Raw genomic sequence first — 17,868 nt, 5'->3', positions numbered from 1 at the left:
GGTGTTCTGGTTTCTATGCTCGAGTTTAGATTGTTATTGTTTTGAATTTGCATTCGGCTGGACTCTGGTTCAAGAGAACCACGCTGCGCAGTACACTTTTAAAGACTGTTTCACTTACCGCGAATGGTTGGAACGGAAACAAGAACGAGGATCGTGAAATTAAACGGCGAAAACTGCGTTTATAACTCTGCGTGGAACAATGAATTTGCTTTTTAGATATAAATGGAAAATCAATGTGTCATATTTGTCGAAGAACAGATGTCGTAAGGAAACATAGAAACTTAAAATGATACCACGACTACGTCACGATATTCTGGAGTTATACATATCGTCCTCTTGGAAAAAAACGTTGCTACTTAGGTGTCAAGCCCAGCAATCCATATTTCGAGGCATTGTTAAAATGAACGACGACGTTATACAGACGCATCGTTCAAAATTACTTAGAATAACGCTAAACCCAAGAAATCTGCTAGAGAACGAATAGAACTTTAAGATACTGTGTGCGAATATTTGCGGTTTCCGGAATTTATCAGCAAGGACAACATCACATGGCAAACTTCGAAGCTACAATTGTCTGATTCGAACGTGACCAGAAGAGTAACAGCAATGTCAGTCTATCTTTTATCGCATGTTCTGAAACACGTTGTCGCGTGACTATACTTCAGCCTAGCATTGGACGAAACCACCCACTCCACAGACATTGCATAGATAATTATCTGGGTGCATTCTATCAGAGTGGACATATTTGGGGAGGAAATGCTGACAGGGCAAACGTGGGGAGGGGACCAACTGAAAACATAAACTTGACAAAGCTGACTTCTGTAACTATTGGTGCATGGTACCAGCCATGGAAGGAAAAGAGAAAAATTGATTGGTTTGCTCAGAAATGACTCCGAACGCCAGACTTCTTCTCATATCACTGAAAGTTCAAAGTGATAATGGCCTCTGTAACGAAAAAGTTACCGTAATTTTATACTTGCTCGCTCACGCATTGAAACAGAGGGTTGGGATCTCTGGTGGAAGGGTTTGAAGGTGTATATACCGACTTGGCAACGAATGCAATGTACGCGCCATGAAGGGATTTACTTGCGCCGCTGGAATATACATATACTCACAAAAAAACAGAAACTGCAAACTTACAAACGCTGTCCATCAATGTTTTATAGAATGCATTAAAATGTAATAAATGCCCGTAAATGACTGGTAGATAGGCTGCAGCAGCCCAAATGTACTAGCAGCCCACAAATACATGGTAATAATGTTCTGCGGCCCGCAGCGTCATTTGCTGTTAAAATGCGGCCCGTTAAACAAGGGAAGTTGAGAACCCCTGGTCTATTGTGTCGATGTTCAAGGTCTCATAGATCCTGCTTGTTCATTGAAAGATGTAGTTTAAGACAATAATACATCAAATCCAATAAAGTAAGTTGGAGAGCTTTGTAGGATGTGTTTCAATATACAATTGAAGAGTATATTCATATTGAAATGAACCCGAATATTTTCGGCTGACACTCGTCAGGGGTAATCGTCAGCAACAAGTAGAGAATTGGAAATAACATTGTATATCAACAATCGTATCACAAAATATTACGTCACCAGCATGAAATTTCGTGAATGAGAGAGCGTTCAATGTACTATTTTTAGGTGGTACACGAACTCCTTTTGTGGACAGAGTTTTGGTTGGTGTATTTTAATAAAAGTCGACTCCAAGGCACACAAATGGAATTGTGAACGGCCTCGCCCAACGATTCGAGGCCGTTCACAAACATACAAGAAAGTGATTTATACTAACCCGAAGATGCATTTTATCATTAAATATGTGCCTCTCCAACAGCTCTACCGACAAATTTGATCACGTGGGCTGAGAGAGGAAAATAATAGATAGTAATATGTGCTTTATTCTGCAAATCGCAATATTATCGGGTAATTTCATTCATTAAGTTAAAAAAATTACCCTCAACTAAACCACGAACCCCAATAATTTTTTTCTTACAAGCAATAAAACTCGCGATGTAGGTGCGTATGGTAATCCCGCGGAAGCCACCTGATACTAAAATTAGACACTTTCTGCGTAACGTATTTTACAGAAAGAAAAAAACAGTGATGGCCACAGAAAACCACTAGGAATGTCCGCCCTGAGAAATCCCACGGCAGACAATTTATCAAGGATATTTGGCGTACAGGTGGTCCATCAGCTGGAATGTGGCCGGACGCAATAACTGTAATCTTCATGCGGCCGTCTAGCTAGACCCGGATTGGCCTTTGATTTCAAAGATCACTCCAAGTCGTTTCGATACTTTCCTAACTTTTCATTGCATCCAATCTTATGGTGTTTTGAAAGGAAAAAAACAAACTGAAAAGAACTCAAATAAATAGTGTACGAATAAAATGTTCGAATACTAGAAGTTCCTCCAACAAATGCCCTATATACCCACTTTCCGGCGACACCAAGGAATTAAAAGATGCAATTGACGATAGTATATTACGAAATACATTTGAATAATATGTTCTATAAAACAGTTTTATATTTCTACGTAATATATATTTTCACTGCGCCAAATCTGTGATGATATATTAGATAAAATTCCGATTCTGTTGCAATGTGATGATTTCCGGTCCCTCTTATGCCATATATTAATATAAATATGTATTTCAATAACTAATACTGTTTTGATTTGCCCGCATGAGTTCATTCCATCGCGAATTTTTCTTCAATTCCTCTTTAACTTTAGCAATCCATTTGTCGTCTCCCGTATCCGGATCGGCTTCATTGTCCTCCTGTCCATCTACTATTGGAGAAGGATGTGTAACACGCACCACATAAGACGTGCTGAAGCCAAGCTTTTCAAGTCTGTCAAGTTAAAGCTGCATTAAAAACTATAGTCGACAGTTTCATGATCTCTGCCATAAAATGTGCCATATAACGGAGTTGTGTTACCGATGAGACAGTGGGTTCGGAAATATTTATACAATTCGCTATGATAATCCAATTGTTCCACTTCGTGGATTCGTATGTTATAGCATACAGACAAATGCTTTCCTCTCATGCAATTACCTTCGACGCGAGTCCGCAACAGAGATTTTCTTTTTATGGCTTCAAATTAAATTTTGGTTGACCTGATATTTTAATGTGAAATATACGTCTTTGTATCATGGTATATGACGGCATATCTTTTTTCATCATACATATCCTGCTGAAACACTTCACATATGTTCCTCGCTCACATCACCCAAATTTGAACTAATAAAATCAAGGTGAAAGTGCAAGCAATGCGTTTTTAAGGACATGCCCCACTATATTTTTTCATATATCTCGATGTCATTGTTTACCATTCATTGCTTCGTTTATTTACCAAGAAAATTTTCAACCACATCTCGAAATGCGTTGAATGCTCTTACTTCTTTTGCAGTCATTTTATTGCCAAGTGATTCACAATAGATTGCCAACATTCCCGTATAAGCAAGAACCAGCCACAAAAAAATACCGTGAAAACAGACTTGTACAAACTACTCGATTTTCTAAAAAGCGCAACTAGAATTAGAACTACTCAATTTTTAAAACTTGCAACTGTAACTTTAACTAGAACTACCCGATTTTCGAAATCCGCAACTAGAACTAGTCAATTTTCAAAATCCGCAACTACAACTACAATTAAAACTACTTGATTTTCAAAATAAGCAACTAGAACTAAAACTACTCAAAACCCGTTAGTTAGTTGACCACCAACTAACTAAATGGATAGTTTGTACAAGTCTGCCCGACTAGCTTTACTGGTAGTCAATGTTCCCGCTAAGCTGCTCGGGTGAGCTCTTGCGCACCGCGGACAAAGTCGCCACGCACAAGAAAGCCCAAAGTGATGACCTTCTTGTTTTACGGTAGTCATTACGCAGTGTCGTCTAAGGCAGTGGTTCTGAACCGCCGGTCCGCGACGACTTCTCTGCCGGTCCGCGAGGTATATTAGGATTTTATACCTTAATTTCAAGATGCAAGATGTTGAAGGCTTGTCCATTGGTAAAATAATAAAACGTCAAACTTCGAACTGATGTAGAACTTCGTGAGGTAAGATTATAGGCCCGGAAACATGATCGATTTGACTTGAAGTCCAAGCTGTCTCCGGTGACTCGCTAAACCACATAATTCATACGATCATTCGTTTTCGATTCATTAATTTTGTGGAAGGCCAGGTATCGCTGTTGCTAGGTGGTCTCGTGTGGGACATTTCACTTGTAGTATAGGCTATGAATGGTAGTAGTGGGAAATGAACAAGATATCTGGACAATGTGATTGGTCCTGCTCCAAAACGCTTCATCTCTGGATATTGTCGTAGAGAAGAATAATATTCGAGTTGGTGCGGTCGGTTATAATCCACGGCACTCGGCGCGTAATTAGCCTGTGTTTATTTGGGCAAGTCAATTTTACCTCGACTCAGCACTCAGCAGACACTACCGTAAAATCACGTGAATACCATCATTAACATATTTCAATACGACCAAAACCCTCCAAATGTCGCTCTCTGGTACAGAGGGGGTAACCTGCGATCGTAGAAATATAAGTTTTTGCGGTCGGGGACACGCAATTCAATAAGTAAGTGTTGGCGGCCGTCGACAAAAAAAAATTAAAATTACTAATCAACTCCCGACTTTTTAAGATATTTTATTTAATCTTGAAATTTTCTTCACGCTACGCACGATTCAATGCGAGTTCTTTTTTCGATTCGATAGTCGTAGCACCCTTTGCAATCCGAGCACCACAAAACACATGCGAACAGCGGAGGAAAATGATGCACCCGATATAGGAATATACCAACTTGGAATCGTGCACTCCTCAAGAAAGAAATTTGTTTCTGGTCGTTTGAAAGATTCCAATATTTTTCCACTATACCGACAATCCTGATGGGAGGTCAAGAAATAACAGCACGCAACAAAGTGGCAATAGGGTTAACATACGTCCTCCTCCTTTTCGACTTTTTTGAAATTGTCCTCGGAGGGCGCGCAAATGCCCTCTTTTTTGAAAATGTTGATTAAATGTATGTGATAATTGTACTAAGATATAGGAAATAAGTACTCAAGTAACGCTCCGGCTGGTCGTTCGAGAGTTTTTAGTCAAGACCACTAAACTCAAGTAAAAGTTGGTGAAATTGGAGTCCAATGGAAGTGATGACCTTTTTTATCAACCACCTACAAATTCGGAGTAAAGTAACCAAGTTTTTCCGGTATTGTAAGTCTGAAATTTTTGGAAAAGGGTCCTCTTTTAAGAATTCCAAAATATGGCAACCCTACTACAATAACAATTGTCCCACCCGAAGATGCATCATCATTTATATGTGCCCTAAATTTGAAAAGTCACTCCCTCCATGCACTCTCCCGATGAATCTGATCGCATTGGCTGAGAAAGGATAAAGATTTGATAGTAACATGTGAAACTACGAATATTAATGACGAAAGTCATTCGTGAATCGTAAAAAGTTTTCGCGCCTCGCGTGACCACAACCGTTCCCGGTACCATGTCGCGATTTCGGTGCGTATAGTAAGGCGATATGAAAAGTAGATTAGTCAAGAGTTCACCAGAAATGGACATGGTCACTGGTCAGTTTAAAATTGGCATTTCGCGTTCATCATGACTATGTCCTGGAATGCGGCCAAATATGTAATCGAAATGCGACCGTGAATAGCACAACGGTTGGCCACCGTGCTCTAGTACCACACTTGCAGAAATACGGCGGCCTAGATTACATTCTGGGCTGATATCAATTTTGTACGGTCTACCGGTCCGCCAAATATATTTTGAAATTTTACCGGTCCGCGAAGTGAAAAATGTCACTCACCGCGCAGTGAGTTGGTGAGTGCGCACAGAATGGTGAAAAATTAGAGGTAGCATTGCTGGTAGTCCTACATATTACAACACATATGGTATGGACGCATGTGGAAGAATTTTTTTGTGACTCACTGAAAATTAGGGGCTCTCTGAAGGCTTGTAGATTAGCGTAGGGAAGACCTGTGCCTTTTACCGCCTACTGGCCAAATACGGACTATAGGTGAGAGGTGCAGAGAAAATTTAAAAGAAAAAGCAAAATCTGTCTAGCAAGACCCTACTTCATGCTGATTTACGAAGTAATTTGAATTCACCTCCAAGCTTTTTGCATTTTGAAAACTTTTGTTCCACTTTTTGCAAGAAATATGATCATATTATTGCACATCAAATCATTATGTGTGCCTTGAAAAATCATTATGTGTGCCACTTTTGGCACGCGTGCCAGGGCTAGTCGATCCCTAGCATAATCTATATTCATAATAAAGTCGATATAACATGGATTAAACTAAGTCGAGATTATGACATAAGCACGCAGTCATTCGGCTGAGGCTGCGAGAAGACGAATTCAAAAAACCTGCTAGCTAAATTACCAAAACAACACGACAATTTTACTAAGCTACACACCGCTCGGGATAGTTACCAATCTGTGACATCCCATACATTTTGGTGTCTATGGGTTGGTGTGATTATAAAGAGTTAACAATATTTAATGATTACCATTGTTTTAAATAATTACGCGGGATAAATATTATATTTTTACTTTGACTCTAAATTCCTAATTTCCCAATAGCAACACATCCACCAAGAAGCTTGTGTTAACCACATAATTCATTGGTTTCAATTTATAATTTATTAGAAATTATTACACCGCCTAAGATAGTGTAAAATTTTGACTCAACTCGCCACCGGAGGCTATTTCCTGCTTGTCATTCTCAGAAAATAGTTGCCCATCTGTGACGTAGGGTTTCCCAAGTCATTAAAGGTTAAGAACCGTACAGAACTGGACTTCATTCTCCTAGTCAAAACACTGATTTCTATTTCATCGGAAATATCAGACATTGAATCGACATTGCAAAGGAACGAGGTTTCGAGTTTGGAACAGGAGAGATTCCGACCCCAAAAGCCACCTGCTGAGCAAGCAATGGCTGCACACTAGGGCTGTTCAAAAATCAACCTTTTTCCTGAATCTTGTTGGCTATACGTGACTAAATTGTTAGGTTGCCTTAAAAAACGACGCACACCAAATTTGAATTCATTCCAACCAATATTCGCTCAAGATTGATGCGGAACAATCAAAGGTCATAAATTATGCAATGGGCAAACACTTGTTGAATAATCCCTTACATTTACAATTTGCAGATATACGTTTGAGATTTATAGTATCTTAGTCGGCGCAATAGTACCGGAATACAGATAAATTTTCCGATTCCGATTAAAGTAAAGATCCTTGACCCGAGCAGTTAGAGGGATTTGAAGTGTCCAATCAGCCCTCGTACTTTTATTCGATCACGTATAGTAAAAAATGCCAGCTCTACTTTTGTGTAAAAACCAGTCCAAGTTTAGTTACTGTATAATATGGTTAGCACTGTACGTCAAGAATTGTCTTTTACTGTATGTATTTAATGATATGCTTGCTCGCATCGAGGACTCATGTTCCCCACAGTGTCAAGAAGTATCACAACCACCGTTGTATAAATAATATGTATATAATTTCGGTACTCGAAAACATTGACTCACTCACTGTCAACGAAAATCATGAATTTTTTCGTGGAAAAGAAAATGATGCCAAATTCATACCGCTGATTAACCGATCGTACATTCAGCTGACTGAAGACAAAATATCTTCATACGCAGGACCGTAACAGCACTTCGTCAGCCCCCCCAGAAAAAAATGTTGATCTTGGGCCTCAATTAAGGCGATAAAGCAAACCCTCCATCAGGTGTGTTTGCCGCGACTTATCACTAACATTTCAGTAATTTTAGTAAGACGCATTTCTTCGTGTAAACGCGCAAAACGCGAAAATTTTCAACAACTCATTATTTAATCGGTCATTATCATCAGGAATTGCATATGTGTTGCTATCAATTCTTTATCCTCCCTGTACACGTAATCAGGTTTCACGGTAGAGCTCAATGAGGTGTCTTGGAAATTGTAGTGCCCGTAAATTATAATTAAACATGTTCGGGCAGTATGTTAACTTCGTTACATGATGTTGCTTCGTGACCTCTTCTCTGCTCTGTCAAGAGATATTGACATCGCCCAAACGTACTAAACTAAAAGAAGCACACGACTTCAAATTGGTATTACCTTGCGGGTAGGCATTTGTCTTGCAGGGATCAGATTGCCAGGAACGGAACAATTGGCGCTAGCCATTTAGGCGCCTTTGGACAATTACATATAGGCCTATGCAATGTTCCGTCTAAGTTTTCACGAATCTGCGCAAAGTCACCAACTCACTGCGCGGTCCCTTGGACAGCAGTGCGTAAGGACTAAAAAAAGTCATCACTTTGATTGGAATGCCGAATTACACAATTTTTCTCGTTAATTTTGTGGTGTTGAATAAAAAAAAGGTCATCAGCATCACATCGGCTTTTTTTGTGCGCAGAGACCGTGTCAGCACTGCGCAATTGCACACGCGCGCAGCTATGAGGGAACAGTGGGCCTATGTATATATATCGAAATTTCTGGTCAGCATAAGGGCAGTCCTGTTCGACCCAGGTTTTCTCACCGCCGATCGTCCGTGCACACTTCTTGAAGTCGCATGTTACATGGCCTAAAACTGTAAATGTCTTGGTGCGTCGTGGCTCGGTAATGGTAGAAGCCGAAATGCCTATTTGTATAAATCTTGCGTATTTGTTTCTTTTGGGGAGGGGGGAGCAGTACCCAATAATCCAGACATTTGGCAACATTCAATATCGGGATTTTTTTAGAAAAGTTGCATGAATTACAAAATGACTCTATAATTCATGCTAATTTACGAAATAATTTTGTGGCCTCCTTCGAGCTCGCCTCCCTAATTGGGGGGTTTAGGGTTCCGTATGAACAGGCCTGTTCATACGGCGACCCGGATCCCGAATACCTGTCTTACCGTCCACCTGTTCGTGGCACTATGAATTGTACAATGTCCATGTACACCGTTTATAAAGACTAAAATAACAGGAACAAATTTGCTACAAGTAAAACCCATGTCAGGGTTTACAAAAACCGAACTTTCTGGCCATGCGTTTGTCATCCATGCTCTGAATCAGAATAGAGTATCGTGGCATGATGAACGAGATGCAGAATATTTAACAGTTCGTTTGATTTTCGTGGGAAAAGCCATCAATGTTTTTTTTTAATTTGGTAAATTGGTTCTCTGCACTAATTTCTTATCGATTCACTTACAACGCAGTCCACTTTCCCAAAAGGCGTCTTAATAGCCTACATTACTCATACTCGAAATTTGGGTGACAATGTAAACTGTGAAGTTTAGATAAACTTTGGGATATCTCAGGGTGGATGTGTAGGTCGGGATTGTACTCGCCTCCGATTTATATAGTATTGTGGTAATGACAAACGTACGTTTCATCAGCCAATGCGCTACGCGCCAGTGCAGCCACACTGATCCTTCCTGCTCGAATACGAAAGTAGGTGCGACTCATAGGCCAAACCAGTTTATAAAGTGGTGAAGTCTATATAGATTATTTAGAATATAGTCCTACCTTTCTTCAACATATTGGCCAAACGCCACGATCAGTTTCGGCTGCAGCAAGTTGATGGCCCTCTTCAACGCGTCCTCACTTTTCTCCATCAAATTTCTCACCAACTGGTGTTTGTAATATTTTAAATCATTCAGTGAAATATTTTTTTGATCTGTAATGCGAACAGAGTAACATCAATAAGCAGATTCGAATGTGCGTATGTGCATGTATTTAAACTACGTTTCAACGCTTCAAGCTACTCTACTTTGTTAAGAGATCGTAATGTGTCTCCATATTAGTGCGGAGCGGATCAACAAATTCTCTGTACCGACTCCGATCCTGTTGTTCAATGCTCTGGTCCGACTCCGAATTCTCAAAATGAGCAATATCCGATCCAAAAAACTCCGATAATGATCATCTGCCAGGAGGATACCTATTTCTATTCAACTACATAAGCAGTGGATTATGCGATCAGGTAAAGGTTATATTGCAAAAAAAGAAATATGACATTAAGAACTTACAGGTTGTTATTGAAAATTGAAACAACACAACATGCCAATAAGTTTCAAGTTCACATGTTGGTATTGCATATTGATTGAAACAAAACATACAAGAAATTAAAAACTAAAAGATCAAGCCCAACCTTTATCTGAAGTAATTATATCAACTTAGACTGGGCAAGTGGTTTATTTTTATGGACTATTCTATGTAACTATTGATTCCAGGCTGAAAGAGGACACGGTCGACCTATTCTTTGTAATGGCATTGCCACATATCCTAAATAGTCACTCACTGGCAGCATTAGATGTCGATATTGTAGGAAAAGTCAATGTCGATTGGTGTAAGAAGCGAAATACCGGTAATCTTTGTACTGACTGAAATTACAAGATTTTCAGTTCCTCGTTTTTGATAAGGTATTGGATCTTCATTTTTCATATCTTTGAGAGCTTGCTTCTTTGTGCAAGATGATCAGAAAGCGGTGTACCCTGGTTCCTTTCCTTTCAGTCAGTGATATCAGTCCACACAATCATTCCATATTCGTCGATAGCCTATTTCAAATTGCTGGATTTTCTTCTCTACAGCAGCACTCCTCTTTCAACAGCATTATCTGGATGACACGATGGTATAAATTCCTTCTCAATATATATATGATTTGGCAGTTTCAAGTATACCGGTAATTGGATCTTGGCATTACTTGGCAACGAAGCAACAGATATTTTTTGTTTCTCAAAAATGATGACATCGAACATTGGCCTGATGTTCTCTTTTTGGATAACATGCATCTATTGTTAATATGGGTGCATGAATGATGATGTGCCACTGAGCTTCTCTTGTTTGAATGTGCCATCACACTGCTGACACGAAACACATCCAGATTAGTTACCCTCACAGGTGCGATTGAGCAAGGTAACATTGTTCCATATTCTACTTCCATTGCCCTTGATGTCTCGACTTTCGGTTTCTCTTCTGCATAAGGTGTTATTTAATTGCTTTCTTCGATAAATACAAGCTATTTCACTGCACAACTAGACTTGAATATTGGAGGGAAAATGTCTAGTCAGAAATTACTGCTGTTAAGACTGGGCACAAATTCGGTACGGTACGGTGGCTCTGTGAATTTATAAATATGGCTCGTTTATTTCGCACTGGTTTGGCGGTTACTGACGTGTGGTTGGTAGTTATTCAGTTACACAAGTCATGCTTATTATTAAAGATCCTGGCCTTATCAAAAAGTACTGATCCGGCTCCGGCCGCATCAAAAAAGTACTGATCCGGTCTGGCCAAAATTGAAAATAACCTGCCGGATATCTAATCCGGCTCCGGTCCATGCTCCGCACTATGCATATCGCCTTTCAATCAATCAATTAATCGGGTTTATTACTATTTTCATCGTTTCAAAACATCTGCGATACAATTACAAGATAGGAAGGTGACGAAACAACTTGAAGTAGCCATTAAGATCAGACACCCACCTTAGCCTAGGCGAAGTAAATAGGAGGCATGCACACTGAATGAAAAGTAATGCAGAGAATATAAGACGCAAGCGACAAAATGAGGTGGCATGTGGCGGAGGGCTAGGTCGATGTTAGGTCTTGGTCCGGTAATCCTGAAGACTGGCTAGTTTAGGTTTAGAAGAAATTACTTGTATTTCGACTTGAATGCGGACATGCTCGACGACTGTCGGATAGCCGGCGACATGCTGTTCCACAATTGGAGTCTGGCATACTTGATAGAGCAGTGCGTTTTCTTGTATTCAGTCTTGATCATATGGTAGTTGTTCTTCGATGACGCGCGTGAGCTGTACTTGTGCGCTTTTGTCTCCGAGGTGAAGTAGTCGTTGAAATTTGAGGGACATTGACCGCAATGGAACTGATACATAAGCTTGGCAATTTCTAGCTTCCTCATATCTTCCAAGTTTAGAACACTAAATCCTTTGAGAAGCGATATTATCAGTTGCACATCCAGGCCCCCGTAGGGCTTAGGCAATGATACGGATGATCCGATGTTGAAGTTTTTGCAGAGGGTCAATTGTATTCTTGCAGGTAGCACCCCAACATAGAATTCCGTATTGTAACTTTGATAGGAATAGATTGTTGAAGCGTATCAACAGCACGCTGACGGGCAGAGTGCAGCTAAGGTGGCGAAATAGACCACATACCTTCGATAGTTGTGGTTTGAGTGATTGTATGTGACTCTTCCAGGACATGTCCGAATCCAGTAAAACACCAAGGTATTTGGCATTTTTAGTGTTGGAAAATGGTTTGCCAGCGATGTCAACGGTTAGGTTATCGCAGGATGTCACGACCAATAATTGGGATTTCGCAGCATTAACCCGAAGGCTATTATGGGACATCCACTCAGGCACTTTGGGCATTTGATCACGGGTGACGGCATTTAAGCTTACGGTAGTAGGTGCGAGAGATAGGAGGTGAATATCGTCAGCGAAGAGTGTGGTATTCAATGATGAGGTTTCAAAGATATCATTGACATATAAAGTAAAAAGGCCATGTCCAAGAACAGAGCCTTGCGGAACACCACAGGTAACAAGGTGGGGGGAGGACAAGGTGTTGCATATCGAAACCATTTGATATCTGTCAGTCTGGTAGCTTTTCATGAGCTCTAGTTGTGAACCACGGAATGCAAGTTACCAATGCACCTTACAAATCAAATCCGAAAGGCCAAGGATACAGCACAGTTGGAGATAAGTTTCTTCTCTTCCAATATACAAGTCGGCAAGACAACTACTGACCTGCTATTAGTCACTGGAGAGGAAATTTGGACAGGTAAAGAGGGACATTCAGGATGTTTCTATTATTGACATTTTATGTGACTCGACTATAAGCGTCGTGCTCAAAACTTTGAACTGGTTGACCAAAGGTATTATAAGCATCAGAAAGTTTCTACTGAACAGGCCTTCACACATTCCAGCATTTGTGGGCAAAATGCAGATTATCTGCATCCAATATTGACCATCTGTGATTGTAAAATTCCATGGATGGAACTTTCTACTATCACTTCTTGATATTGGGCAGTGTTGTAATGACTCGAGTCATGACTCGACTCGAGTCAGACTCGAGTCACGATTTTCGGATGACTCGACTCGAGTCATTTTCTCAAAATTCGGAAATGACTCGTTTCGACTCGAGTCAATCTGTGTATTGACTCGACTTGGACTCGAGTCATTGCGCATGACTCGAAGCAAGTCATTGACTCGAGATTCAGACGGCCAAGACCGACATTTCATTGTAATTTCGAAGCCAATACATTATTGGGATTTCGTTCGTTGGTACTGGTGCTTGAAAATGCGACCATAAACTGCTAAAAGTGAGGAAAATTGATATAATATAAATGCGAACCATTTAATATCACCAAACAGAGTTAAATAAGTGGCTTTAGGAACACTTTAACTGGAAACTGAGCAGTCAACACAATGACTTGGACTCGGACTCGAGTCATAATACCACGACTCGGACTCGATCCTCTGATCGCTGACTTGGACTCGGACTTGACTCGGTGGGAATTGAAAATGACTCGACTTGACTCGAGTCAAAAATATAAAAGTGAGATTGACTTGTGACTCGGATCCTTGTGACTTGGTTACAACCCTGATATTGGGTAATATGGTTAAATGTCTGATTGTTATATATGGCCATGGCCTATTAATCTGCCATTTTTAATTTTCTTTGGATCCGAGATACCACTTTCATTTGCACACATACTTTAAATTAGTAGCGTTGTTTCTTCGCGTTAATGTTCCTATAATTAAAATTCCAATTTTGTTCTTTTTGTTATTGTTCATTCCATAGCTATAATTCTCGATCTTTTAGTGCAGAACTGTATCTAAGCTCAGCTGTACAATTGATATTCTGCGATATCATTATTCGATAAGGATTTTTCGGATTCTTTTACGAGATTTTCGGATAAAGTCGGATAGTTGGAGGAGATTCTTCGGAGTCGGACGGATAGTTCTGCAGACACAAAAACTGTCGGACGGATTAGGATTCTCGAAAATCAACATCCGCTCATCACTGATTGCAGGTGAGAGTGGAAAAGAGAGAAATAGATGGTTTGTAGTATTGATCTGGAAACCAAAGATTGCAGTCGGGCCATTATTCCCACACACTGGGCTAGTTTTGATATTGTGCATTCAATATGCTGCTTCCAAGACATTTTGGCATCAGTGATGACGCCGAGATATTTTGTTGAGTCATATCTGGAGATTTGTTTATGATTGATGTTCACAGTGAAACCATAGTGTCCTATATGGTGTCGACACAGGAAAATCTCACGCCTCAGTGAAATTGTAACACGTCACAATTTCCATTTGGCTACAGGCCTTTTGACTGTTGATTAAAATTTGTCGTGGTCCTCGAGCATGGTTTCTTGTGAGGCGAGATTTAGATTTTTTATTGCTCTCAAATTCTGCTTTCATGAATTCCATTCCAGTCTTGCAAGTTTCTATCTCTTTCCGGAGTTCCTTGTTTTTTCCCTTTAGTTTCCTAACCTCTGGGTTGGTCTTATCAAGATCAGATTTCAATATATCATATTGCTTTTGCAATGTTATATTCAACTTTGTCAAACCTTTGACTTCAATGAGCGTATCTTCCAGTTCACTGTCCATCTTTTTCAGTCTCGCCAAGATGGCATCTTCATGTGTTCCAGGCTTTGTCATTTTGTTTCTTTGATGGATCCATAGCCTAGATTTCTTTAATGCCTAATACAACCAAATACTCCTCACCACAGCTTCACACAACGAACATAGCAAGGTTTCCGTGAACATGAAACTTCGAAGTTTCGGAATCCAAAACATGGCCGTTAATCCCGAGTTATTACTATCGGTAATTTACGTAATCAGTAAATGGAATGTGCGCACTAAAGATGATATGTTAACTCAAATTTCCAATGATTCAGCATTAAGTAGCCTATGATATGCACGAACAGGAGGGATATGGTAGTTCTAAATACATAGTCTTCTCACAATATGAGGGAAAATGTGCATCCTTCATGAGTAGGGTTACCATATTTCAGCAACCCAAATTCGGGACACTCTTTAGCGCCCACTAGTGGATTCAAAATTGGATTATGACGTCACACTAGCAACGCTTTGCTTATAGACCCGAGGTGGTCACGGTCCGGTTCAGGAGTATGTGGCTGTGTGTTGTGTAACCGGGACCGAAAGCACATGTTTTAGCCCCTTCCCGCCAAAAATAAACAATGATTTTGAGCCCACACTATGGGGTAATCAATGTAACTTCTGGGCGACTCCGCCTCCAATTTGAAAATGTTCCGTGGCCCAGATCAGAATTTTACAATATTAAGCTGCCGAAGGCAGCATAGCGAGAAAAACTAATAGCTACGCCCGTAAGGGCGTAGTACAGAGTTTCTGCAATGGATCCACCACAGTTCTTGTTCAGATTTGAGACATGATATAATATATACATTTAGGATATATATATATATTGGTAGGAATTTAGTGAACAAGACATTCTGGTGTTTTAGCTAAAGGATCTTCATCCGTAAGCTGTCACAGGCGGGCTTGACCCTACCGACAAGAATTCAAAGCATAGGTGTTTTGGGTAGATATTATGTAACATAAAATCTGGGAGTATATAGGATAAAGAGTTCTTATGGAAAGGTAAAGTATAAATAAAGGTAAAGTCATAATAAGGAAATAAGATTAACAAAATAATTTATAGTATAAGCAGAGGGTAATAATATAGTAGCATGAATATTACTCAGTCCAAAGCAACTGTACCATAGCATCTCATGTCGTCAGGCGTGGTAAAGATGTAGGTAGGGCGTATTAGCCTCTCCTTTTCTGTAGCAAATACCGGTAATGCTTACGGCAGAGGGAATTTAACAATTTTGAGTGAGTTTAAATGAATGAGCTTGTATGGGGGTGAATTTCTCCGAAAATGGTTGATTTCAAATCGTATTTTAACATACTTCTAATGCGAAATCAGACAAAAGCAATACATTTTTGAAAAGAACTAGTTTCATACTTTAGGATTCTGCAATAAAAAAAAATTTGGAAAATTTTGTTAGTTCAGCAGTACCTTACGGCCTTAAAAAGCGGGACGTTTGGCTGACTGGTCGGGACGCCGGGACAAGACGTTAAAAAGCGGGACTATCCCGCCTAAAACGGGACGTATGGTAAGCCTATAATCATGAGCGCAATGTTCAGAAGTTGGAATTTAAATTGAGATATTGCAACATTACCAATAAAGAGTTGAGGTGTTAGTCAAATTTCGCATGAACCGAAGATTAGGTCAGTTTTAATTCGGCGATTGCGGCACTGACGCAGTAGCATTGTATCGCAGTCATGGGGTGTATTAAAATGATGCTTTTGATGAGTTCAATTTAATTATAAAACACACTGTGGATGCCTGCGATTGCAATACTTGTCTGTAATTCGCTGCAATATTTTTTGAAAGTCGCAGACGCAGCAGACGTCAAGACGTTTTAAAATATGCTTACACGCCTGCGAGTTTTGATTGCTTAGCCCTTAGCGTATGAACACTGAATGCAGGATTTCGAGTTTGAGGGAGGTGAAGTGTCAAGAATTTCGATTAGGTCTGCCTTTCAGATACAACTCTCCACATCCACCTGCGCACTGTTAGGCCAGGGTTTTCACTGCTTTATTCCCTATGCACTGTACAATACCTTTTTCGTACTGCGCGGTAGGCTAATACAGTTTCAGAAACTTTAACGTAATGTCAGATTTCAGTTATATATCTAAAACTGAACAAGGATTATTGGCCCATGATTAATATTGCTTTTCCATTATTGCCAAACATAAAGCCTAGTTTAAAACCCGTACACGCTTTTTCTTTTGGTCCATTCCATTTTTCGGTTCTTCCAGTGAAGAGCAACGGGCTGCAGTTCATTACGAAGCTCTGTTTGCGGACCTGATCGATATCCGCGACGGGTCTATTCGTGAATTTCCAGAACCGTCTTCCACTGACACAATCGCGTGACTTGCCATATCTGTAAAATAACTGAATACATCGGAGAGTCGCTTTGATTCGTCAGCCTACAAAGTATGGCAACTCATAATTTCCAATCACTGCAATGAATCACCACACAGTTTTTCCAGAGCACCGAACATAAAATTGTACTATTTTCGGCACCTAAATAGGCTAGATTTGTTAAATAAACTTCCTTTCCATGGTGCTGTCTGGAACCTATCAGATCGGGTTCTAGCCCAGTGTAGACTAGAGATGAGCGGATTTGAAATTTCTATGTCCTAATCCAAATCCAAATCCTAATCCATAACTTTTTCATATTCAAGTCCATGTCCAATCCTCATCCGATTCCAACTGGAAATTCAGAAAAAATGCTAATTTATGCAATGGAGGGATTCGAAAATTTTCTTTCACAACCAACGATTTACTTGATTCAAGATAACTAAATAACCATAAGTACATTAATAACTGATCTGAATAAAGTTTGTCGCCATTCGCCACACGACATTTCAATCTCCCAGAAAATAGGTAAATCCAATCCAAATCCAAATCCGTTCTGAAAAAAATTTCTAATCCAAATCCAATCCAAATCCGACAAAATTTCACAAATTCTGGTTTTTCAAAACCTAATCCTAATCCAGTGGTTCCCAACCTTTTTCGACCCATCGCCCCCTTTTCAAGGTCAACACCGATCATCGCCCCCAAATTTTGTGTACCGAAAATTGGGCATACAAACTGTAATCACCGGCAGTTGACTAAAAATAAGGTCAAATTTTCAGCTCGATATCCAATTTAACACACTTTTGTAACTAAATTCCTGTCGGTTGACTAAAAAAAAAAGTCAGCTGTTTTGACGCGTCATAGCCCCCTATCGCCCCGTTCGCTATTTTCGCCCCCGTCGCCCCCTTTGTC

General features: G+C 40.0%; 1 protein-coding gene across 1 annotated transcript in view; it reads right to left on the bottom strand.

Annotated features, from left to right (window-relative positions):
- Positions 1-2,460: 2,460 nt before the first annotated feature.
- The window catches only part of LOC145447966 (single-strand selective monofunctional uracil DNA glycosylase-like), a 44,485-nt gene continuing 29,077 nt past the window's right edge, over positions 2,461-17,868 (bottom strand). The window contains exons 4-6 of the mRNA XM_080326266.1: positions 16,812-16,978; positions 9,512-9,662; positions 2,461-2,848 (exon numbers count right to left, since the gene is read on the bottom strand). Coding sequence (XP_080182392.1) covers positions 2,650-2,848; positions 9,512-9,662; positions 16,812-16,978 — 517 coding nt within the window. The 3' untranslated portion in view covers positions 2,461-2,649. The remainder of the gene's footprint in view (positions 2,849-9,511; positions 9,663-16,811; positions 16,979-17,868) is intronic.

The sequence above is a fragment of the Botryllus schlosseri genome, chromosome 1 (assembly GCF_051294905.1).
Source record: "Botryllus schlosseri isolate E-star chromosome 1, Bs_hap1, whole genome shotgun sequence".
Lineage (NCBI taxonomy): Eukaryota > Metazoa > Chordata > Ascidiacea > Stolidobranchia > Styelidae > Botryllus > Botryllus schlosseri.
The sequence above is the reverse complement of the archived record's forward strand: the minus strand, read 5'-3'. Positions and strand labels throughout refer to the sequence as shown.